Below are 23,677 nucleotides of genomic sequence, written 5' to 3'. Positions count from 1 at the left end.
CAAAGGCATTCATGCAGAAGGAGAAATACAATGTTCTTCAATGGCCGTCACAGTCCCCTGACTTGAATATCATCAAAAATCTATGGGATGATTTAAAGCAGGTTGTCTATGCTCGGCAGCCATCAAATTTAACTGAACTGGAGAGATTTTGTATGGAAGAAGGGTCAAAAATACCTCCATCCAGAATCCAGACACTCATCAAAGGCTATAGGAGGTGTCTAGAGGCCTGTTATATTTGCCAAAGGAGGCTCAACTAAGTATTGATGTAATATCTCTGATGGGGTGCACAAATTTATGCACCTGTCTAATTTTGCTATGATGCATATTGCATATTTTCTGTTAATCCAATAAACTTAATGTCACTGCTGAAATACTACTGTTTCCATAAGGCATGTCATATATTAAAAGGAAGTTGCTACTTTAAAAGCTCAGCCAATAATAAACAAAAATCCAAAGAATTAAGAGGGGTTCCCACACTTTTTCATATGACTGTATAAACACCTGAATCAATATGACAAAATTGAACTCAGTGGTCAATTTTATCAACTCAACAAGCTAGACTCTTCTAATAGTGTGTTCTTGCAGACGTTACTTGCCTTTCTCTATGACTATCCTTGACTTAGCCCTTATCCTGACTCTGGAAGCCCAAATCTTGGCTCCACTCAAAATTTCATTTTGTCAAGTGCAATAAATTGCCAGAGTCAGACTAAGACTACTTCAACATATCTGATGCTGAAATATCTTGCCAGTATTTAACTACCTCTCAGCTGTACTCCAGTAAATTTCTTCTTTAACTGGATAAATAAAGCATCATCTATTTATAGACAGTACGGATACACATTATGAACAGTTTAAAACAGGTTCAGAGTATTGCTCCCAGATCCTCATAATCAATTAGCCTCATTAGCCTCATAATCAATCATCTTCAAAGCCCTGCTACTGATATTCCAACATTCCGAAATTCCTGAGAGATAACTGCAATAGGACAGTAAGAAGTAACCTGACATAACTCCTCTCCAATTTTCCCATAGATAGCTTTCCACACAGGCTTTGTGACTGATCTCAAAACCCAAAATGCAATATTAGAGTCAAATGTTTATACAAGAAACTTTGAAACTCTCTTTTTTTGGTTTATACTTGATCGTTCTTCTATGCTGAGGCGCTCAGATTATGTCTAAGCAATTGAAGTGTTAACCCCAGCAGATTTCTAATAAAAGGTCAAAAGAGAACAATTGTAAGGGCAATAATAACAGTAAAAATACTACCCCTCTACCACCCACCCACAAAATTTACCATTAAAAAGGTAAAACGAAAACTAGCTGAGCAAATCCTAGGAGAGAAATGTACCCCAAACACCAGACCTCACTAAAGCAGGATTTAAGATGCAGCAAGAGGAGAATGACAGCAAACGCTTGTCATCAGGCTCAGCACAATTTCCACTAGAGAACTGCAGGTTGTAATATATTAAACAGATGACCCATTGATCGCCGCTGCCGAGACTTCTAGGAGAACAACACTGAGAAATGAGACTTGCTAAAATTGAAAAGAGACAAAACATTTGGTATATTGTGCCTAGACAAAACAGCCTCTCCTGGACAGAAGTGAGAGAGTGACAGTGGACTTAATGTTTCTGTGGAGATTTCCAGTTGGATTTAAAAGATCCAGTGATGCAAATTTGTCCTGTCAGTGGAGTTTCACTAGAAACCATGGGGGGATGGGGTGCATTGATGAGACAAGAGTATAGAAGTCGGGTTGGGCACTTTGCTTGTTGATGCAGAAAGGATTGCCTGCAATGTAACATCAGCAAAACCAAGGAACTGGTTATTGACTTCTGACGTACCAAAGATCCATCCATCCATTTTCCAACCCGCTGAATCCGAACACAGGGTCACGGGGGTCTGCTGGAGCCAATCCCAGCCAACACAGGGCACAAGGCAGGGAACCAATCCCGGGCAGGGTGCCAACCCACCGCAGGACACACACAAACACACCCACACACCAAGCACACACTAGGGCCAATTGAGAATCGCCAATCCACCTAACCTGCATGTCTTTGGACTGTGGGAGGAAACCGGAGCGCCCGGAGGAAACCCACGCAGACACGGGGAGAACATGCAAACTCCACGCAGGGAGGACCCGGGAAGTGAACCCGGGTCCCCAGATCTCCCAACTGCGAGGCAGCAGCGCTACCCACTGCGCCACAGTGCCGCCCGCCGTACCAAAGATATAAAATATAAATACCTTATAAAATTATTTTAATTATTTTATATAAGATATAAAAATATAAATACCTTGTCATTATTCAGGGAATGAATGTAGAGGTGGTGCATTACTACAAGTACTTCGGGGTTCACAGTGACAAGCTGGACTGGTGTGGTAACACAGAGGACTAAATAAAAGAAGACTCTTAAGAGTCGACTCTTTTTTGTTAGGAGACTTCTTTGGTTTACTTTGGGTAGTTGCCTCTTTGGCATCTTCTACAATATTGTAATGGCCAGTCCGATTTTCTATACAGTGGTGTGTTGGGCTGGTAACCTCCCTTCAAAAGTGGCCCACCAAATCAACATGCTGACTAAGCAAGCAGATTCAGTTATGGGACACAGTCTCCAACCCCTGGGTGGTAGTAGAGGAGGAAGAGAATGAAAACAAAACTGAGTACCATTATGGACAATGCTACACCTCCTTTCCGACACACTAACACTGAGCTGACTAATTATTCAGGAGAAGTGTGTCAAGAAACGCTACTGGGGCCCCTTATACCAATGGCAATATACACGTGTAATGCCTCACTGTGACTGTAAACTGCTAAGTCAGAAGTTTTCTTTCTTTTTTTAGTCATTATGATGTACATTTGAGAGGTGTTTCTTGTCATATTTATTTACTGAGCTTCTGTAAAAAGACATACAGTATTTCCCCCCCCAAAGACAAATATAGTTCTGTCTAAAAACATATTGAAAGTGTTACTTGGTAAAGTAGAATACTTTTAATACAGTATAAACCATTTAAAGAAACACTTAAGTGTTCTTACTTTGTATAATTTATGTGTATTCTGAAAATTCCTCAATTGATAATTAGGCTCTTTAGAGCAGTAAGGTACTTTTTCAGATACAGTACTCCATCACATATGTGAATTAAAAAGTGGAAGTGTGATGAAAACATGTCTTGGGGAGGTGTGAAAGGTGTGCATACTTGGGGGCATTTGGGGAAAAAAAGTATAGGCTGAATCTATGGTTGATTTCAATTGGATATACTAAATCGTGTTCTGTTTTTTTTTTTTGAGATGCTATGTCTTAATGACATATGCTAGAACTGTGCTGAGGATGCAGTCAAGGGAGAAAAGAGAAGCTAATCAGGACTGCAAAGGACTTAAAAGAAAGCACTGCAGTTCGAGTAGGGAAGCGCTGGCTTCCTTTCGGAGTACAGTGGTGTGAAAAACTATTTGCCCCCTTCCTGATTTCTTATTCTTTTGCATGTTTGTCACACAAAATGTTTCTGATCATCAAACACATTTAACCATTAGTCAAATATAATACAAGTAAACACAAAATGCAGTTTGTAAATGGTGGTTTTTATTATTTAGGGAGAAAAAAAAATCCAAACCTACATGGCCCTGTGTGAAAAAGTAATTGCCCCCTGAACCTAATAACTGGTTGGGCCACCCTTAGCAGCAATAACTGCAATCAAGCGTTTGCGATAACTTGCAATGAGTCTTTTACAGCGCTCTGGAGGAATTTTGGCCCACTCATCTTTGCAAAATTGTTGTAATTCAGCTTTATTTGAGGGTTTTCTAGCATGAACCGCCTTTTTAAGGTCATGCCATAGCATCTCAATTGGATTCAGGTCAGGACTTTGACTAGGCCACTCCAAAGTCTTCATTTTGTTTTTCTTCAGCCATTCAGAGGTGGATTTGCTGGTGTGTTTTGGGTCATTGTCCTGTTGCAGCACCCAAGATCGCTTCAGCTTGAGTTGACGAACAGATGGCCGGACATTCTCCTTCAGGATTTTTTGGTAGACAGTAGAATTCATGGTTCCATCTATCACAGCAAGCCTTCCAGGTCCTGAAGCAGCAAAACAACCCCAGACCATCACACTACCACCACCATATTTTACTGTTGGTATGATGTTCTTTTTCTGAAATGCTGTGTTCCTTTTACGCCAGATGTAACGGGACATTTGCCTTCCAAAAAGTTCAACTTTTGACTCATCAGTCCACAAGGTATTTTCCCAAAAGTCTTGGCAATCATTGAGATGTTTCTTAGCAAAATTGAGACGAGCCCTAATGTTCTTTTTGCTTAACAGTGGTTTGTGTCTTGGAAATCTGCCATGCAGGCCGTTTTTGCCCAGTCTCTTTCTTATGGTGGAGTCGTGAACACTGACCTTAATTGAGGCAAGTGAGGCCTGCAGTTCTTTAGACGTTGTCCTGGGGTCTTTTGTGACCTCTCGGATGAGTCGTCTCTGCGCTCTTGGGGTAATTTTGGTCGGCCGGCCACTCCTGGGAAGGTTCACCACTGTTCCATGTTTTTGCCATTTGTGGATAATGGCTCTCACTGTGGTTCGCTGGAGTCCCAAAGCTTTACAAATGGCTTTATAACCTTTACCAGACTGATAGATCTCAATTACTTCTGTTCTCATTTGTTCCTGAATTTCTTTGGATCTTGGCATGATGTCTAGCTTTTGAGGTGCTTTTGGTCTACTTCTCTGTGTCAGGCAGCTCCTATTTAAGTGATTTCTTGATTGAAACAGGTGTGGCAGTAATCAGGCCTGGGGGTGGCTACGGAAATTGAACTCAGGTGTGATACACCACAGTTAGGTTATTTTTTAACAAGGGGGCAATTACTTTTTCACACAGGGCCATGTAGGTTTGGATTTTTTTTCTCCCTAAATAATAAAAACCATCATTTAAAAACTGCATTTTGTGTTTACTTGTGTTATATTTGACTAATGGCTAAATGTGTTTGATGATCAGAAACATTTTGTGTGACAAACATGCAAAAGAATAAGAAATCAGGAAGGGGGCAAATAGTTTTTCACACCACTGTATATAATTCCAATATCCTGTTCTCTTCTGCTCCATAAACGTTACAAGTAACAGATTTACACAGGAATGTGAGGCAATATAATGAACAGTACCTCTGAACACATTTAACCCTATTAACACAATAAAACATTAAAAGCAATAAATAGTAAATAAAATAAAAAATACGATTAGTTGGTGAAATAATGGTAAAACTGAATGAAATGCATTCGAGATATACTTTTCTTTACCTAGCGTAATATATTGAACGGTTTAAAATGTATTGTTCGTTTTAATTCATCATTTGTTTATTACTAAATCAAACAAAAACATTGACGAGATTTTAAACTAAAGTATACGGAGTGTATTTTATCCTGGAGCAGCTCATCATAGTCAACAAAGAAACATAAAATGCACCTGAACGTAGATATCATACATTTGACCAGGCTACTACCGCAACACGCACCACTGCGTTGATCTAAATGCACTGTAATTACAGCTCACTCACATTACTTGTATTTGAAACGGTTAAATTCTCACGTTTATGCAGTGGCAACAAATGAACCACACGTATATATTTATACATGTATACAATATATGCAATGATTTTCTAAGTATTAGCTGCACACTTGCTTCCATTCTGAAAGTTGACGTTTATTTCGCTTCACTATACATTTCTCACTGCAACGCGTGCTTTCCGGAAGCATATATGTATTTTTTTTCCGGGGTCGCGGTGACAGTTGGCGCGTTAATAGTATTCACTGACGCAGATTTGGGATACAAGTTTGAAAGTGGTGCCAAAGGAAAGCACTGAGAGGCAGCGGTAGGTTTGCTTGCAGTGAAGTAACTTTACTGAGATAATCGGTTCTGATTAGTTACACGTGCTCGATTGAGCATAGCATTACACAGGCATGTCCTGATTTTACAGAAAAAGCAAAACGATGTGTAGATTTGTTTCCTGTTCATAGTATGCAGCACGATTAAATTAATAAGTGGTTCATTGAAAACGTATATAGAACATTGTCCATTAAATAAAATCCAAAAGAAAGAATTAAAGCTTATTTCAATAAATACATTAATAAATTGTTTTATACATGTGCAATGTGAACGATTCTTTTTAAAATATTAACTGAATATATACGTTCAAAGTCAGTTAACGTGAGAATTTTGTAAGCGATTGTCTGAGTGATTGTCCAGGCTTATTAGTTTCCTGGTGTTATGCAAGTATTTAATGAGTCATACTGTTTAGAAAGCAAAAAGCGTATCGCGGACAGCATGCTGTTAAATTTCACCTTTTTTGTAACAGCACGATGCTTTTTAGGAATCTTACACGTGTCATTTCAAAACAAGTGTCTGTTAGCGTGTTATACGTTAACATAGAAACGTGTGACTTGTTTATGAAGTGTGAACGCTCTTTAAGTTGGTAATCCTTTGCAATAAAAATCCAGTTTTATTTCTTTTCTGTCCTTTTCAGTATTGGATTAATATTATAAAGTAAATATATTGAGTGTAAAATGGGAATGCTTTTCTGCTACACGAGAACTGAATAGTGAATAATATTTGAAACGATTTCATTACGTGTACGCAACAGCAGTTTTGATTGTGTTGTGGGAAAGACAGAATGTATCGTTTGGCAAGTTTCCAAATGATAACCTCTAAAAGAAGAAAACAACTTGTGCCCTTAAAATATACATGTTTATTTACAAGCAGAGTTTCATTTTGTTCTGCTGTGAACATTTTGCAAAAAAAAAAATCTATTTGCCATCTGTTAAATTCGCTTTTCTCAAATATACAGGAACATCAAGAGCTTGTCACATAAACTGTCGTCATGTCTAAAATAGAAAAAATGAGTATTCTTGGAGTGAGGAGTTTTGGAATAGAAGATAAAGATAAGCAAGTGATATCATTCTTCAGTCCCTTAACTGTTTTAGTTGGACCCAATGGAGCTGGGAAAACAGTAAGTGGGTATAGCACTTGATCATTTTGGGTTGCTTAGTCTCCCATGTTAAATAGCTTGTGAATGTACTGCCTAAATCCTTTAAAAGAAAGTAATTTTAACAGATTTTTTTAGTTAAACGAAGTAAGCAATGTGCATTCCTATGTTTTTTTATTCATTTTAAAATCTTTAGAAATTGGTTACATTTTTTCATGTTTATATCAGGCACTCAAATGTTAAAACAGTCCTTCTGTTAAATTCACAGTGTAAAAACTAGCTAGTTGTAAATGAATACTTATTTAGAATGAATATGAACAATATTTCTGTTTTATATTCCTCATGTTTTTGCTAAAGTGACTTTTTTGCCACATGGCCAAATTAAATTAAAGGGGGTGTTCATGATTTTTTTGTAGACTATTATTGAATGCCTGAAATACATCTGCACTGGTGATTTTCCCCCTGGGTCTAAGGGATTCACATTCGTTCATGATCCGAAGGTATGGACTTATCCGTGCTTAGACCTGAAGTACATTTTTGATGCTTACAGTATATGCTTTTGTTATAAACATTTATTTAAAAATAATTAAATACTAACCTCGGTCTTCCTCTGTTTTGTTAAAATATATAGTATGTATTCTTGAACAGTTTAGTTGCTAAACATGTACACTGTGTTTAATGTTTACAATAGCTATTTATAATAAAGAAAGCACCTATTTTTATTTTTGGGAAGCATGTAAATAATACATTTTGATTTTTTAAATTAAAATTGTAAACAAAATACTTAATTTTAGTATAATCATTTTAATTAATTTCTACAGAGTGCACCTCACACTTCGCACTATATGTTTGCTGCTTATTTATTCTGTGTGCTGAAAATATAAAGTACATCCTGCCCACACAATATTATCTGTGATTTTCAAGCTTACATTAACTTCTTTTTTAAAGTGAATTACTGCATAGTAACTGAAATCACATATCCCTTTATTAGTACTTTTGTGCGCTCACATTACACCCCTTCTCCATTTAGGCTATTTTTCTCACCAAACTAATCAACTGCCAGCATGTTTTTACTCTGAACTCCTGAACTGTCTTACATTAAGGTCTCACTCTAAGCTATAACAGAAACAAGCCTGTCCGTACTTTTATTGTACGGAGTAGTTATATATGTAAAACGAACCGAATAGAAATAGTAACATGCTTCGGGATTAACAGTGGGATCACAGAAGAGATACCCTCTAACAAGGATCTTCCAACCCCCATGTATTTAACAAGTACAGAACTCTGAACCAGCTGTATAGTGCTTAAGGTTCTTTGTATTACAAACATAGTTTTTTTTTTCATTAGTTAGTCAAAAGTTGTTTTTTAGTAGATTTCCTGTTCTTACCCAAGATTCCAAATTGGAACAACACCAGGAAATATTCCAAGAGTTTAGTTGTTTGTCAAAGCTGTCCAATAAAGCAATTTGTTTTCATGTAGTGAGGTCCACTTAGAATTGTGTGGTTTGCTTGTCTGTTGTATTGTTAGGCTGTGCATGTTTGTTTTGCCTTATGCATACATTCTTTACACACATTAGAAGAGTTGAGAAACTTATGTGAAATCTTTCTTATAAATGTGTACATACTGAAGTGATGAAACTGAAAGTGTGAGTGACACTTGTACATTACATACACATTTGATTTCTAATGACAGAATTGATTATCTGGTTAATCTAATGACTACCTTGCCTAAAAATTTTTTTTGAAACGCTAATGGTTATAGTACTTACAAAAAGTAAAAGACTGCAGAAAAGCAGAATTAATTAACAAATTACATCTGTTTAATAATCATATAACTCAAATTTCATATGGCATTTCACCTCCTAAAAAAATTGTGTCTGCAGGAAATCCATCCATCCATCCATCCATTTTCCAACCCGCTGAATCCAAACAGGGTCACGGGGGTCTGCTGGAGCCAATCCCAGCCAACACAGGGCACAAGGCAGGGAACCAATCCCGGGCAGGGTGCCAACCCACCGCAAGACACACACAAACACACCCACACACCAAGCACACACTAGGGCCAATTTAGAATCGCCAATCCACCTAACCTGCATGTCTTTAGATTGTGGGAGGAAACCGGAGCGCCCGGAGGAAACCCACGCAGACACGGGGAGAACATGCAAACTCCACGCAGGGAGGACCCGGGCATCGAACCCAGGTCCCCAGGTCTCCCAACTGCGAGGCAGCAGCGCTACCCACTGCGCCACCGTGCTGCCCTCTGCAGGAAATCTTGCACTCTAAGTCACCATTTCTATAATATACTGTAGGAACTCTTGATTTCAATGTTTCTTTCTATAACAGTCCATGAAATTTCATCCTTTGATTAATTTATAGGGCAATTACTATAAGAATTAAACAAAAAAAATTTTATTTCAAAAAAATTAAAACAAAACATGTTTTACTGACTGACTGATGTACATGATTAAAAACCAGGTTAAACTGCATCAGAATAAATGTATTGTGTAATAAAGTGCATAAAACAAAATTATTATTAGCTGAGCAAAGAGAAAATGCCTTTTACAATATGCTGAAATCATGAATGTTTAATGTCAAATATGAATGCCTGTCTGTTTTAACTCATCCTGTATTTCTGTCCGTTTGTGATTAAAGATATTTTCAAAGATCTGTTACATAAAATAATGGTTTCATTTATACCTGTGTGTTTATGGAATACATATTTTGGTAGTCTTGCGACCCTGCTCAAGATTAAGCAGGCTTAGAAACTGGTATGGTATATTTTGTTTAGAATTTTAATTGAAAGGTATACTGAGGCTGTGTGATCATTAAGAATCTTAAAATTAGACAGGAATAACTATACACCAGAACTGCTGAGTAGTGAATGCTAGTATTTTCGCAGTGTAGAATGAATAAATGCTGTGGTTATATGTAGACATCAAACAAGGCAGGAAGTCAGATATTATCAGCCTAAGTCTTCTTTAAGAAGAACATTCTCAGAACTTTTTAATTTGGTGTACTTTTGATAGTTTTTTTTTAAACATTATGTCTTCTTATTTTGTAGTTTATTTACACTAATATGTATTCACTTTTCAGTACAATTATATGTATTTAAAGCTATTTTATAAATCATTACAATCCTCTACTGACTGTTTATGTTGTTACTGACTTTAACAACTCTATGAATGGATTTTGTGTTTCTGTAGGTTTTAACTTAAATTTTGTATTCTCTACTTTACATTTAACTAGGTTAGGAACTGTTTGATGTTGGTAGGTAGCTGATTTTCTGAATTGTGCTACTTTTTAATACTATATTCAATTCGTTTTTAGTTGAATGTGATCAGCCCACAGTGACCTGTTCATAGATGGAAATTGATTGAAAGGGATGACATAACGCTTTGACATTTACTTTTGGTATTTGTCATTCATGTTGCCTTATTATAACTTCGGCAGCACATATACGAAAATGTAAACAATACAGAGAAGATTAGCGTAACTTCATTTTAGCAGCATTCATATTGCCTTTGAATACAGGGTTGGATATATTTTATTTAAAATGGTTTATCTATTGAAATAGGCTTGGTAGATGCTACATACTATAACATGTTAGCTTTAATATTTAATTTAATAGATATTGTCTTTGGTGGGCTTTCGATTCTGTAATGTTATGTGCATTACGAAGTGATTGCAGCCCATGTCATGTATTGCTATTTGGCTTATGCATAAAGTTTAAAAGGCACACATCCCCAGAATAATTGTAAAATAAAACATAAATGATGGTAATTTCTGCAACTAAAAAATGAAATGAGAGTTAGAGTCTTGCCTTTTTAAAAATTATTATTATTTATTATTAGCATGTCAGTCTTAAAAGCAGTTTCACTAAATTAATCAGTTTCACCATCTCCATTTAACTCATTTTATAGAGTAATTACATTTGCTGCTAGTACAAAATTAAATCTAAAACACAACCAGAAATTCATAATGTAAATAATACACCTTGAACTGATATTTTTACCATTGGTGTCCATCAAAATGATGACAATGACCAAACTAAGAAAATAATCTAGTCTTTTTTCTGTTCTGTTAAGACCTTGTGTGTGAAAAGGCCATTTTGAAAAACACTATATTTTCTTATTGCATCACTTATTTTCTGATAAAATTATATTTAAATTTTGTGTTAATATTCATAATGTGGTGTTGTACACAATATCTGATTATTTCTTTTAAGGTTGCTCATGAGACGGATGTGAGAGCCCAGATTCGCCTGCAGTTTAGAGACGTAAATGGGGAGCTGGTAGCTGTACAGAGGTCAATGGTTTGCACTCAGAAAGGCAAGAAAACAGAATTTAAAACACTGGAGGGAGTTATCACTAGAATAAAGTAAGTGAAGAGTCAAAGTCTTTAATACTGAAGTTCTTGTGCAAGGCTTTGTAGGATGTGCATTGATTTTGGTCATTAATAGATAGATACTTGCTTCATTTTTAGAATAAAATAAAAATTCATTTCAGCTTGATGAGAAAAAATCTAAAATTGAAGTGAAATTTAACATGCTTTGCCTTTTAATCTTGTAGAATCTTTACTAATATTACACAAACATTTTATTCGTGTGATAGTTTTCATTGTTATTGCATTTATTTTGCAGAAATATTATGTATTAACAATATAGCTTGTATTTTGATGAATGGTTTCAAAGTACACAATTTAAACCATACAGTCTCCTAAGTTCTTTTTTTATTCAGTGGATTAATAAAATGTGAAAGTAATAACTTCAGAAATAGCTAATAAATCCAATGAAAGTAAGAATGTCTTAAAAAACAATAATGTGTGTTTGAGGTAACAGGCTGCATGGACATCTTAACTGTAAAACCATTTTTTAGATTATGCAGTATGGCAACGATTTTACTGAAACAGTGCAATAATAATTGTTTGTGTGAGATTAATCTTATGTCATTTTATTAGTATTTTACTTGGTGAATAAAAGTTAATGTGACTTCTAGCATATCTGTTTATATTTATGGTAGATAAATGTTTAACACATAAAACTGTTTTTTTAAAGTGAAGCATTTTTTTATGCATTTTAAAAAATACCTAATCTCTTCTCGTGTTTTAAAATGGAGATGATTGGGCAGGGTAAAAAAGTGAAAAAAAAAAGCCTTCCCTGTAGTTGCTGGATATCATGGCCAGCCCGTATACTGGTACTGTGAATGCTGTGCAGAGTGGAGGTGAAACCTCTGTGTTTTTCCCTGTCAATTCTAGAGTTCGTCAGTGGGTGTATTCTTGCTCCTACTCTTTTCAGTGCTTGCATGGACTGGGTGTTGCGCAGGGTTGTGGGGTCCAGCAGCTGTGGGGCATCTGTTGGTGAAGAAAGATTCACTGATCTTGATTTTGCCAAAGATGCTGTGATCTTTGTGGATTCAATGGAGTCCCTGATTGGGACTCTCAAGAGACAGAGCGAGGAGTCTGAGTGACTGGGCTTACCAAGATCCAGGCCTTTAATAACCTAATGGGCACAACCATTGGCTGTCTGTTTGTCTGTGGAGAAAATGTTGACCTTGTTACGAGGTTTGCTTAACTCGGCAGTGACATTCATGTCTCTGGTGACTCTTCCTATGAAGCTAGTAGACTGATTGGGAGAACAAAGGGGGTCTTGAGGTCATTGGAAAGGGGTGTGCTGCGCTCCCAATATCTTTGCAAAATTAGCTGCAGCTTTAGACACAATTGCTTACATATCATTTGTTTTTCCATTTAGAGCACAGGCATGTGAAGTGACTTGTTAATGGTCACTCAATATTAGTAGTGGAATCCAAACCCACAACCTCGCGGGTTGAAGTCCAAAGCCACAACCGCTATGCCGCACTGCCTGTCTGTACTGTGAAGGTTACAGGGATTGCTGAGGAGTCTCAGGAGAGGAACACTTTCTGGCTGGAAGTGAAAAATAATCTCTCTATTATTAAAAAATAAATCCTGGAAAGCAAAAGCAAGGCTACGACACGTGATCTTCTCGGAAGACATTTAAAAGACCCGTGAGACAAAACAGGCTTGCCACAGTGCGTCTCGTGGGGACCATAAGCATGAGACATTGTGCCAAGAGACGCGATGACGTAGAACATTAGATTCTTGCAAGACACGCCCTACTTACAATCTATCAAATAAGACAACGGGGCAGCAAAACATTCAGTCTTGTGAAGGATTTGAGCACATACAGATCCAGGCTCATATAAAGCGTATAAGAACAATACGTTATAAATGAAATGTCGACGAATAAGTGAAGAAGAAAGCAGCGCGGAGAACAGAGACTCAAAAGCGTTGTAAAGAAAAAAGAAAAAATAATCTAGGTGCAAATTCAGAAAATAAGTCAAGTAATTATAAGCCCGTAACAAGTGGAATTGAAACAAAGCACGTCCAATCAGGCTCAGAGTAAAAGACAAAGTAGAACTTCATAAAGACGTTCACAAACGTTGGCGCTATACACATGCAGAGCAGATTATGAAAGCAATACAATTCGAAAGGCTCCAAAAAAAAAAGTATGCGTGATTCAAATGTGGAGAAAGTTAAAGAATATGAAAGTAGGAAAATTAGAAAGTACAGTGATCCCTCGCTATATCGCGCTTCGCCTTTCGCGGCTTCACTCCATCGCGGATTTTATATGTAAGCATATTTAAATATATATCGCGGATTTTTCGCTGCTTCGTGGGTTTCTGCGGACAATGGGTCTTTTAATTTCTGGTACATGCTTCCTCAGTTGGTTTGCCCAGTTGATTTCATACAAGGGACTCTATTGGCAGATGGCTGAGAAGCTACCCAACTTACTTTCTCTCTCTCTCTTGAAATGACGTAGGGGGGTGTGAGCAGGGGGGCTGTTCGCACACCTAGACGATAGGGACATTGCTACCTTCTGTGTGCAGCTGCTTCCTGAAGGACATGCTGCACGGTGCTTCGCATACTTAAAAGCTCAAAGGACACGTATTGATTTTTGACTTTGTTTTTCTCTGGCTCTCTCTCTCTCCCTGCTCCTGACGGAGGGGGTGTGAGCTGCCGCCTTCAACAGCTTTGTACCGGTGGTGCTTCGCATACTTAAAAGACAAACAACCCTATTGATTTTTTTTTTGACTGCTTGCTTTGTTCTCTCTCTCTCCTGACGCGCACTCCTTTGAAAAGGAAGATATGTTTGCATTCTTTTAATTGTGAGACAGAACTGTCATCTCTGTCTTGTCATGGAGCACAGTTTAAACTTTTGAAAAAGAGACAAATGTTTGTTTGCAGTGTTTGAATAACGTTCCTGTCTCTCTACAACCTCCTGTGTTTCTGCGCAAATCTGTGACCTAAGCATGACAATATAAAAATAACAATATAAACATATGGTTTCTACTTCGCGGATTTTCTTATTTCGCGGGTGGCTCTGGAACGCAACCCCCGCGATGGAGGAGGGATTACTGTATAAAAAAAGAAAGTAAAGATCGCAGCAGTGCAAACAAACGCAAATTAATACTCGAAAAACGGAAAATAATCACCATGGACCAGGTGTCATTGAAAAAAAAACAGGACAAAGCGAAGTCAGAGATAAAAGACAAAGAGTAGAAAACAAAGTAAAACGTCCTAAAGATGTTACAAAACAAAAGGGCCAAACACATGCAGAGCAGGTTAGAGATACAGTAATTCAGGATAGGTTTCTCTGTTTGGAATTTCAGCACAGACAAAGCGATTTACATCATCAGCAGTTAGTAATTTTTTTTGCAAAGTAACCAATAAATGCATGTGAGGTAAAACACATTTTTGAAATTCTCTGACTTAAACTTCAAATTCTTACAATATTTACATACTTCTGACACATCACCTATGTCCGTATATTCGATCTGTATTCGCCTTTCAGTTATTTCTCCGAGTAATAATTTCTCTTTTTTAGCGCTAATGCGATGTTTACTTTTTTTTTTGACACTTTCATTTTTTTCTGCTTTTATATTCTGTATCTTGCTCTGCATGTGTTTCGCTCATACGTTTTTTTTGAGTCTGTTGAATTCCAGTTTTCATTATCTCTAGACCTGACAAAGTCATTAAACACATGTCTCACTGACCTCATTTAAAAGATTCAGCATATTTGGTCTCGAAAGATTCAAAATACTATTTTTACATAAGTTCTGAAATAAAATTGAAACTAACGAAATAGCAACAATTCAAAGAAAAAAAATCTTAAATGTGTGTTTGGAAAACCAAACGAGCGAGTGTTTTAAACTAGTCCCATAGTCCAGTATGGGGAAGCACCAAGATAGTCCAGCCATACTACTGCCTTCTACAAGGTAGTTCTTGGAGGCAAACTCTCTAGTAGCAAGAAATGCAAGGCCAGTGGAGGGGAGTCCAAGGAAATGCCAGCAGTCCTTTTATGGGGTCTCATCATCTATACATATTTCTAAAAAGGATGTGTGTATAAAAACTGTTTTACATTTTTTGGTTAAAATATGCATTATATATAATAAAGGGAATCATTTTTAAGGGTCAGTTTTAACCTCACTTGCTGAAATCCATAGGCAATTTATAAATAATTACAGGCATTTTGCAAAATTTACAAAGTAACATTTTACCTTATCAGAACATTAAAAGAAACTATTTAGTATCATCAGTACTGAAAAAAATATATAATTAACAATATATTTCTTCAATCAAAACAAAACTTGCCTCATATAAGTTAGTCATTTTTAAAGTGTTTTAGACTGAGGACAAATTTGGTAGTCAAAGATATAGTTGCCCACATATGGTCAACAGTCACTTGTCCTTGTCAGCATAATAATTCTGTATTACTATTACCATATATATATTTATTAAAGCTATCTATGTAAAAAATACTGAAATTCCAATCCATTTTTTCCCATCCATAATAACCTATTGTCCATGATGACAGCATAACAACAGGTTTTTCACTACAACCTGGTTGCTTAATTACAGTAGCAGCCTTTCCTTACAACTAGTGGAACTTGTTATTTAATTTTATGGTTAGTGTATTCATTCTGTGAAATCATTCTTATATTATGGATTTCTCTTTTCTAAGGGTATCATCCAAATGATTTGTAATTTTTCTATAATTTGTCCTCTATTCTGTGGTGTTTGCTCCCTTATTTGTCCTAATTAAACTCTCTGCAAGATAATGCCACAGCCCACCAAATTTGCACTCGATGACCGTTATACAGTAGTAGTATATTGCATGGAATAGCATGTAAATAGGGCTGGGCGATTTTTTTTTTTTTTGGTTAAAGAATTTAATTCCACTTAATCTTTCAAATATGAATATTGTGATTTTTTTTTTCTTTCTTTTTTTTTTTAACAAACTGGTACAGTTAAACAGTTGAGCAAACACTTTCGTTTGATCATCTGGGCACATGTGTACAATCAAAACATTAATGCAAAGAGTATGACGAGCAGTGCCAAAACTTGGTTGTCTGGAATTGTTTTGGATGTGGTACAGTTACTTTTTGTAAGAAGCTTATCTGTTCATTTCAGGTCAGCAGGTGGGGGTAATTTTCAAAAGTGATACCTGATTGACAGCAAAGAGCACATGCTTACATATTTGAGAGAAGATGCTACAATAAAATATAAAGCTCACATGCTTGGGATGGCGGGGACAGATAAATAATATCTATCTTCATTTGATAATTATTAAATTATTTTGTTAAATATTCATATGGGGGATTTCTCTACACCACTGAATACTCCATGAGGCAATCAGCATCTTAAATTGCACGAAACACAACTGATCTGCAAACTGTTTAGCTAAATATTCTTTTGGAAATCTTGTCACTTGTGAGAAACAAAACAGGTCTTGTACTGCTGACACTCATTTCCCAAGTTAAACAAAATAGCAGCAGGCTTTTTGTGTTTAATGTTTAATGAGTCTGATCATTGTTGTTTCATAAATGGCTTTTTCTTGAAGCAAACATGTACAACACTTTGAGAGTAGCACAAGCACTCACTCAAGCTACCTTGGCTAAACAATTTAAATTGAACTCCTTAATTCCATACGTGAAAAGGTAGTTGAGCATATATGCATGACATCAAGTTATGGAGTCTATATTGTTCCATTATTTTGGGATTACACACCTAATGTTAGCCTTGAAGAGTAAATGATACTAATTATAAGAATTGTCACACTGGAGGCAGTGTACCTAGTATTAAAGAGCACTTTAAGGGTTTCTTTCCAGCAACAGAGACTACAGGAAAAAGTATCTTCTCTTGCCCTATATACACTTGAGATTCTGAATATTGCTTTTGATTGTAAAGATAGATAGATAGATAGATAGATAGATAGATAGATAGATAGATAGATAGATAGATAGATAGATAGATAGATAGATACTTTATTAATCCCAAGGGGATTTTGTAACCCCCTTTTTGCAACCCCCTTAGTCCTGAACAGGTTGCTTGGAGTGCTGGAGCCTATCGCAACCAACACAGGCCACAAAGCAGGATCAAACCCTGGAGAGGGCACTAGTCAGTCGCTTGCAGTGTAATAGTGCAAGATATACCAAATTATTACTCGTGTTATGTTTTAAGAAGTTGTTCAAATTGGGAACTTTTTTCCCTTTCCCCTACTAATTCTGATGCTGCCTCATTATATATAAATATGGGTTGTAATGTTTACACCATTTCTTCATAAATCATATGAGAGTGCGATGTAACTTGTTTTAAGAGTGGTTCTGACCAGAAGCCACTCAACAGTAATTTCTTGAGCATAGTCATTATTAAATCCCTTTAATTCAGATAGACTTTTGCATCAGGTGGTTTACTCAATAAGTGCACATCAGAAGGTTTTGTTTTATTTGTGGTTTAGTACAGTTTGCAGCTGCCCAGTGCTCTGTACATGTGATAATAAACTTAAAATTGATTCATATTACATAATCATTCAGCTTCATTATACAAGTTGTTCTTACAACATTGTACATCTGCAATGCAGGTCAAACTGGTTTTATCATTTATGTGTATTCTTGACACTCTCTGTTAGTAAAGCTGTAGTATCTGTTTACAGTTTTAGTCTGCATTTAGATATTATTATTTTACATCATGATTATTCAGTGTTTTTTGCTTTGTTTGTTTCCCATTTTTAGGCATGGAGAAAAGGTTAGCCTCAGTTCAAAATGCGCTGAAATTGATAGGGAAATGATAAGTGCCTTAGGTGTCTCCAAAGCTGTTTTGGGCAATGTTATTTTCTGCCATCAAGAAGACTCCAACTGGCCCCTTAGTGAAGGGAGAGCCTTGAAACAGAAGTTTGATGAAATTTTTTCTGCAACAAGGTAAATGTTTCAACAAAAATCTGTAAAACATTTTTATTCCATTCTATGTATATGTGTAAAATGCTTGAAACATGTGTTTCACTTTAAAAATCACAGCTGTAAGCAAAGTATGTTTCTTATTTATTTTCAGTTGATTCAGAAAGTATTCAGATCCCTTTACAAATCCATACTTTATTGTGTTGGAGATTTAATTTTAAATGGATAAATACACCATTTTTGCCCAAACCATCTACACTCAACTTTCAGTTGTATGCACTTTTGAAATTCCAGTGAGACTAAGAAACATGTTTTGGGTTAATAATTACAGGAGCAGAAACTCTGAAGAAGGTTATCCTCTCCAGTTCAGTGTTGCAAGTATAAGAGCCTATCCAGACAGCACTGGATGTAAGGCAGAAACCAACCCTGGAAAAAAAAATTTCAATATGAATGTGTTTCTTCACTAAATACCTGTTAAATTCCATGATGCTGTCAGGTTTTATGATTTTTTAAAAATATTATTGCATTTCATGTACACTCTATGATTTTGATAAGGGTTAATCAGAAATTATGACATAAATATATTTGCTTCTGTGTTCATTAGTTTTATTCACCTTATTCGTAGATGATTTATCATCTTTTTATGATCTGTCTGGAACAGCAGTTTTCAGAGCTTTGGAAACTGGCAATTGATTTTCCAGTTGCAGGAATATATATATAATGTATATAGAGGATATAAGGCCATTATTTGTTATGAAAGCAATGTGAAAAATTATAAAGACATTGGGAAAATGCAGAGTTTGTTAAATCCATTACAGTTTTGCCATTTTGGTCCAGAATGGGGATGAAGGATAGTATCGTTTCGTCTTTTGAATAATCACTTTGTATGTGTTAAGACTCAAGCGATGATACTGTATGTAAACTTTATATCACCCTTTTATATCATCAACCTATCTGTTTTGCAGAATATCCAATTAATTATTCAAGTTTTAATTTTAATTTTAACATGGTTAAAGGACTAATAAACATTTTAAATAGAAAGGATACAAGCAGCAAAACATTTTGGTTGCATTTCTGAAATGATGACCTCATCTACTAGGTCAAGACAAAATGCATCTTCTTTTGTTATATGTTGTAATTCAGTACTATAAAACATAACAAAATGCTTATTGGTTTTGTAAGCAGCTCCTTTCACGCATGCAGGACAGTCATTAAAGGCCAAGCAGAGGAACTGTTTGGGACAAATGTGGACTCAAAACTGACTTTGAGTCAGCACATAAAGGCAGTAAGAAAGAAATGCCCCCAGTGTTTTTCATCAGGTCAAAGGCTAAACAAATCAAAGATTAGAAGTAATTTGGTCAAGTACTCTTTCATTACATTGGTTCTTAACCTTGATAGGGTGTATTTTTTTAGTTCATTGCAGGCTTAATTTGTTACTCTTACACTGGAGATAAGAAGGTATCATTCCTGATTTCAATCTGTAAAGAAATGTGTCTTGTTTTATTTTAATTTTGCTCTGAAGAGTTTAATACTGTATCATATATGTCCATGTTTACTGCTTTGAGTTATTATTCATCTGTAAGAACATTTTAATTGTTGAGTTTATGTAATGCTTTATCTCTTGTAATACCCCTGCTGGCACATTAGATCTCCCTCTTGCGATAATAAAAACTAAATCCAATTGAAATGTATCTTTTTTTAGGGTTATTTAAGTATTTTTATTCTGCACAGTCTCTGTCAAAGTAATTTACAACTTTGTACTGTTTTGTGTATTTTATTTAGATATATCAAAGCCTTGGAGACATTGAGACAAGTGAGACTGAAACAACTTACCCAAGTTAAAGAATGCCAGTTAGAGCTAAAATACCTAAAACAAAATAAAGAAAAATCACAAGAAATTAAGGACTTATTGCTTGCCAAGGAGACCCAGCTAGCAGCATCTAGAGCAAATGTGAAGTCCATAGAAGCCCAAATAGAACCATTAGAGGTAAAAAATTGAAGTCTTTGCATTGTTAATATTTAACATTTTCAGGTAAAGATGAGTTAGTGTGGTAATAAAAAGTATGTTATGGCAAACAAATCATATTTTTCAATGTGTTAGTGGTACATATTTGCTTTTTGAGTAAGATTTTTTTCTAGCCATAGAATCTTATTTCTGTAATATGCATGCAAACTAATGGTTGATATCTAATTCACTGCTGATTTCATTGTATTTCATTATAATAAATTGACAATAGAGACTTAGTAAACTAATTTTTTTACAGTTTCAACAAAAAATATGCAGAACAATTACAAATGACTACTCTCAAAGCTGAAAATGTAGCTGAAAATGTTTAATAGTACCACTGGTCAACTGAGACCTATTTACAATGTAAACAATTTTCTAGCTTAAACTGTACTAAAAACATACAGATGGCGCATTACATTTTTGCCTTGTTAAAAAGTGAGCTAGTATTTACCAGATTGGAAAAAAAACAAACATTGCTGTGATGAGCCATTCTTTACGTATACTGCCCAGCCTCTGTCTAGGTATTTTTATTACACTTGGTGACTGTTGGATAAATTCAGTTATTAGGAAAAACTGGCAACATAATGAATAACAGCTCTTTTGTACTATCTATATAATTGTACACACAGTGACCTGCAGTGAAAGAATTATGCCTGCATGATTCTAGTAACATGTACCTCTCTTTATTGTGTCTTTCCGTGTAGGGATTTCAGGGCCTTTTTATACACCTGAAGTAAATAAAATTTTAAGATTAATTGAACTCTGGCCCACAGATCAGTCAAACCCTCTATTTTGGTCTATTTTGGATCCTAAAATTCTTCTCTTGTCTGCAAGTATATATGGTAATTAATTATTTTGAAAGTTAGATCAATGTTTGATCTCTGCTTACTTATTTTATCAAGGAGAGGGATATGGTATTTTTCTTTATTAAATGTTTTAATAACTGTGAATTCCTTTCAAAAATAACACTGACAACAGAATTTGTTAGTAGAGTGCATAATATGTGTTTTAAGTAGCATTTTATAATATCATTTAAAAAAACATCCTTGTATGGATAATAAATTTAAAAAAATACTTATTTTTCTTAGCAAATTTCATTTTACTTTTGCAAGTCTGGCTTTTTGATCAAATATATATGGAAATCTGTATGTGCAAAATTAAACAATTATTTATTTAAAGGCAAAATAGTAGAAATAAACTATTTGAAAGAGTAGCTGGAAACTTTATCTACTCTGCAGATAGAATAAGTTGTGACATGAAAAATTGCCTAAACTAGTGGATTTTTAACTCCCCTAACACATTTTCACACCCTCTCCCCACTGAGTCTGAAATCCCTCTTGTGTTAAAATTAAAGGAGGACCACTCCCCAGTTTCTAAAGTAAGTTTCAAACCCAGTACATAGTAGAATGTTAGCCATTATAGCCATATTTATAGTTCAGTTGAAACCTGCACATGTTTCCTTGCTTTAAGCAAGATGCTGAACAACTTACAAAAGAGAAAACAAACTGCTGGAGAAACTATTATAAAGCCACAAAGTGTCGATGGTCTATTAGATGTAAACCTATAACTTTAGTAGTTTTCTAGCGCTGCTGTATTTAATGTACATGTTCATGCTGTCCCGATTGTGTGAATTAATTGTTGGAGATTTAAGGATAACCTTTGTGTGAATAGACAGTAGCGTGAAAACACGCTAAATTTAATTACACATTTGTAAATAGTAGCTGCACTGGCTGTAGTGAACACAAAGGTGATGGAAAGGCCATGCATCATAGCTATCTCACCTTACCAAGGTTGCTAGGAAGCTATTCTACATTCTGGGAACCATTGTACTATCAGAGAGACTGGTCAGTATTAGTGGGAACTGTGTCTTCCTTCACAGGTCACAGTAGAAAAAAGTAAATATGTTGGCATTTTTACATTTCATTTTACAATAAAGAAAATTGAACACATACAGTATAGGAGAAGGCCACATAGGCCAGAAGCACTGTAATGTACTGTATTTCTGTATAAAGAGATTTAAATTATTGCTTCTTGTTTGATTTGTTTATATTTGTGAACTTTTAATGGTAACAATTGCATATTTGAGTGGTTTATGTAGGTGTTTTGATATTGTTAAAAATCTGCATTTTGTATGTTTGTTTGTGGTTATTGCAAACTGCACATACTGTAAATGCTCTTCATATAAGTTATTTGTGGTTTATGTATATATTTATGAATTTATGAGAAAAATCGTGCAACTGGAATTGGAACTTTCATAAATTTTCAAGTGAACTATGGTTATAGTTACAGATAGATGATTCAGATTTTTTATAGTTAATTTATAATGATAAAAAGCAAACTAATATGAAATTTGAGAACAAAATTACTGGAAGTAGAATTTTATTTAAACAACCATCCAGATTTTTTGTATCATGGAAATATAACCGTGTACACGATATTAAAAACTATATTCAATATAATGCATATCTTTCAATAACTATTATTAATTTTATTTTAATTTATACATCATGAGTTTAACAATAACATGTAAACATTGAGCATGCCATGTAAATATAAAGATATAATGGGAACAATAAGCTGCTACGTCCTCGTCATGTTCCTTACAATACGTTTAATTTTATGATTTTTTTTTTATTTCTGCCATCATTATCAGTTTTACCTATAGCAATTTATTGCAACAAATATTATATAATACTAACTTTTTCTATGTTTTTAGGTGACTGTAACTCTTTTTACTTTGCACATAATCTAGGTAATGCATATGTAATCATGGAAAAATTCAACCACCATTTTCGACCTCCCTAAGTTGCAAAAAAATTTTAATATAAAGTTTGATTGTGTAAAGAGAAATGATTGTGTATTGATACTATCAATTAGTTATGATGAGAAACAAAGAGATATGATATTTGAGAAATATTGTGCAACTGGAAGTGGTTCTGATAACCTTTTCCTCTATCTCAGTTTACAAGAAAGTCGAGGTGGAGCACACTCACAATTTTTAAAAATTCAACCTGAGTCCCTGGTGTCTTGTGGTATGGATACTGGCCACTATGTAGCCCAGTTGCACTGTTTCAACATATCAAAAGCAAATAGCTGGATGGAAACTAATCTGACACTTTATTGATACGTTTCTGTTACTGTATTGCACGCAACACTTTTCTGCTTGTCTGTGTATTTGAGCCCTGCAAATGACCCAGTATGTGCGCTTCTTGCATTGCACTCAGTGCTGCTGGAAGAACAGTCATTTTAACCTTCTAAAATGTTTTAACAAGTGTGCTAGTATTCAAAGGAATTAAGTTGAAATGTAAAACTTGTGTGGATTTACTGGTATTCTGCCTACACTAGGGCAGACACAAAATTTTTTAGAAACCCCTAATATATATGTGCGTGTTTATATAAAGTGAAAGAATGTACAGATAGCAAGATGAACATTTGTTACAGTGCCAGGTTGCACCATGTATTCTCAGGAAACCG

The 23,677-nt window shown here is 35.4% G+C and overlaps 2 protein-coding genes across 2 annotated transcripts in view; one reads left to right on the top strand and one right to left on the bottom strand.

Annotated features, from left to right (window-relative positions):
• The window catches only part of LOC127529561 (uncharacterized), a 315,715-nt gene that overhangs the window by 142,536 nt on the left and 149,502 nt on the right, over positions 1 to 23,677 (bottom strand). The gene's annotated exons all lie outside the window — the stretch shown is intronic.
• Positions 5,748 to 23,677, top strand: part of rad50 (RAD50 homolog, double strand break repair protein) — a 126,401-nt gene continuing 108,471 nt past the window's right edge. The window contains exons 1-6 of the mRNA XM_028812794.2: positions 5,748 to 5,837; positions 6,810 to 6,971; positions 7,364 to 7,447; positions 11,172 to 11,323; positions 18,034 to 18,219; positions 19,978 to 20,182. Coding sequence (XP_028668627.1) covers positions 6,843 to 6,971; positions 7,364 to 7,447; positions 11,172 to 11,323; positions 18,034 to 18,219; positions 19,978 to 20,182 — 756 coding nt within the window. The 5' untranslated portion in view covers positions 5,748 to 5,837; positions 6,810 to 6,842. The remainder of the gene's footprint in view (positions 5,838 to 6,809; positions 6,972 to 7,363; positions 7,448 to 11,171; positions 11,324 to 18,033; positions 18,220 to 19,977; positions 20,183 to 23,677) is intronic.

This window comes from Erpetoichthys calabaricus, chromosome 11, assembly GCF_900747795.2.
Source record: "Erpetoichthys calabaricus chromosome 11, fErpCal1.3, whole genome shotgun sequence".
NCBI lineage: Eukaryota > Metazoa > Chordata > Cladistia > Polypteriformes > Polypteridae > Erpetoichthys > Erpetoichthys calabaricus.
This window is presented reverse-complemented; position numbering and strand designations above follow the sequence as displayed.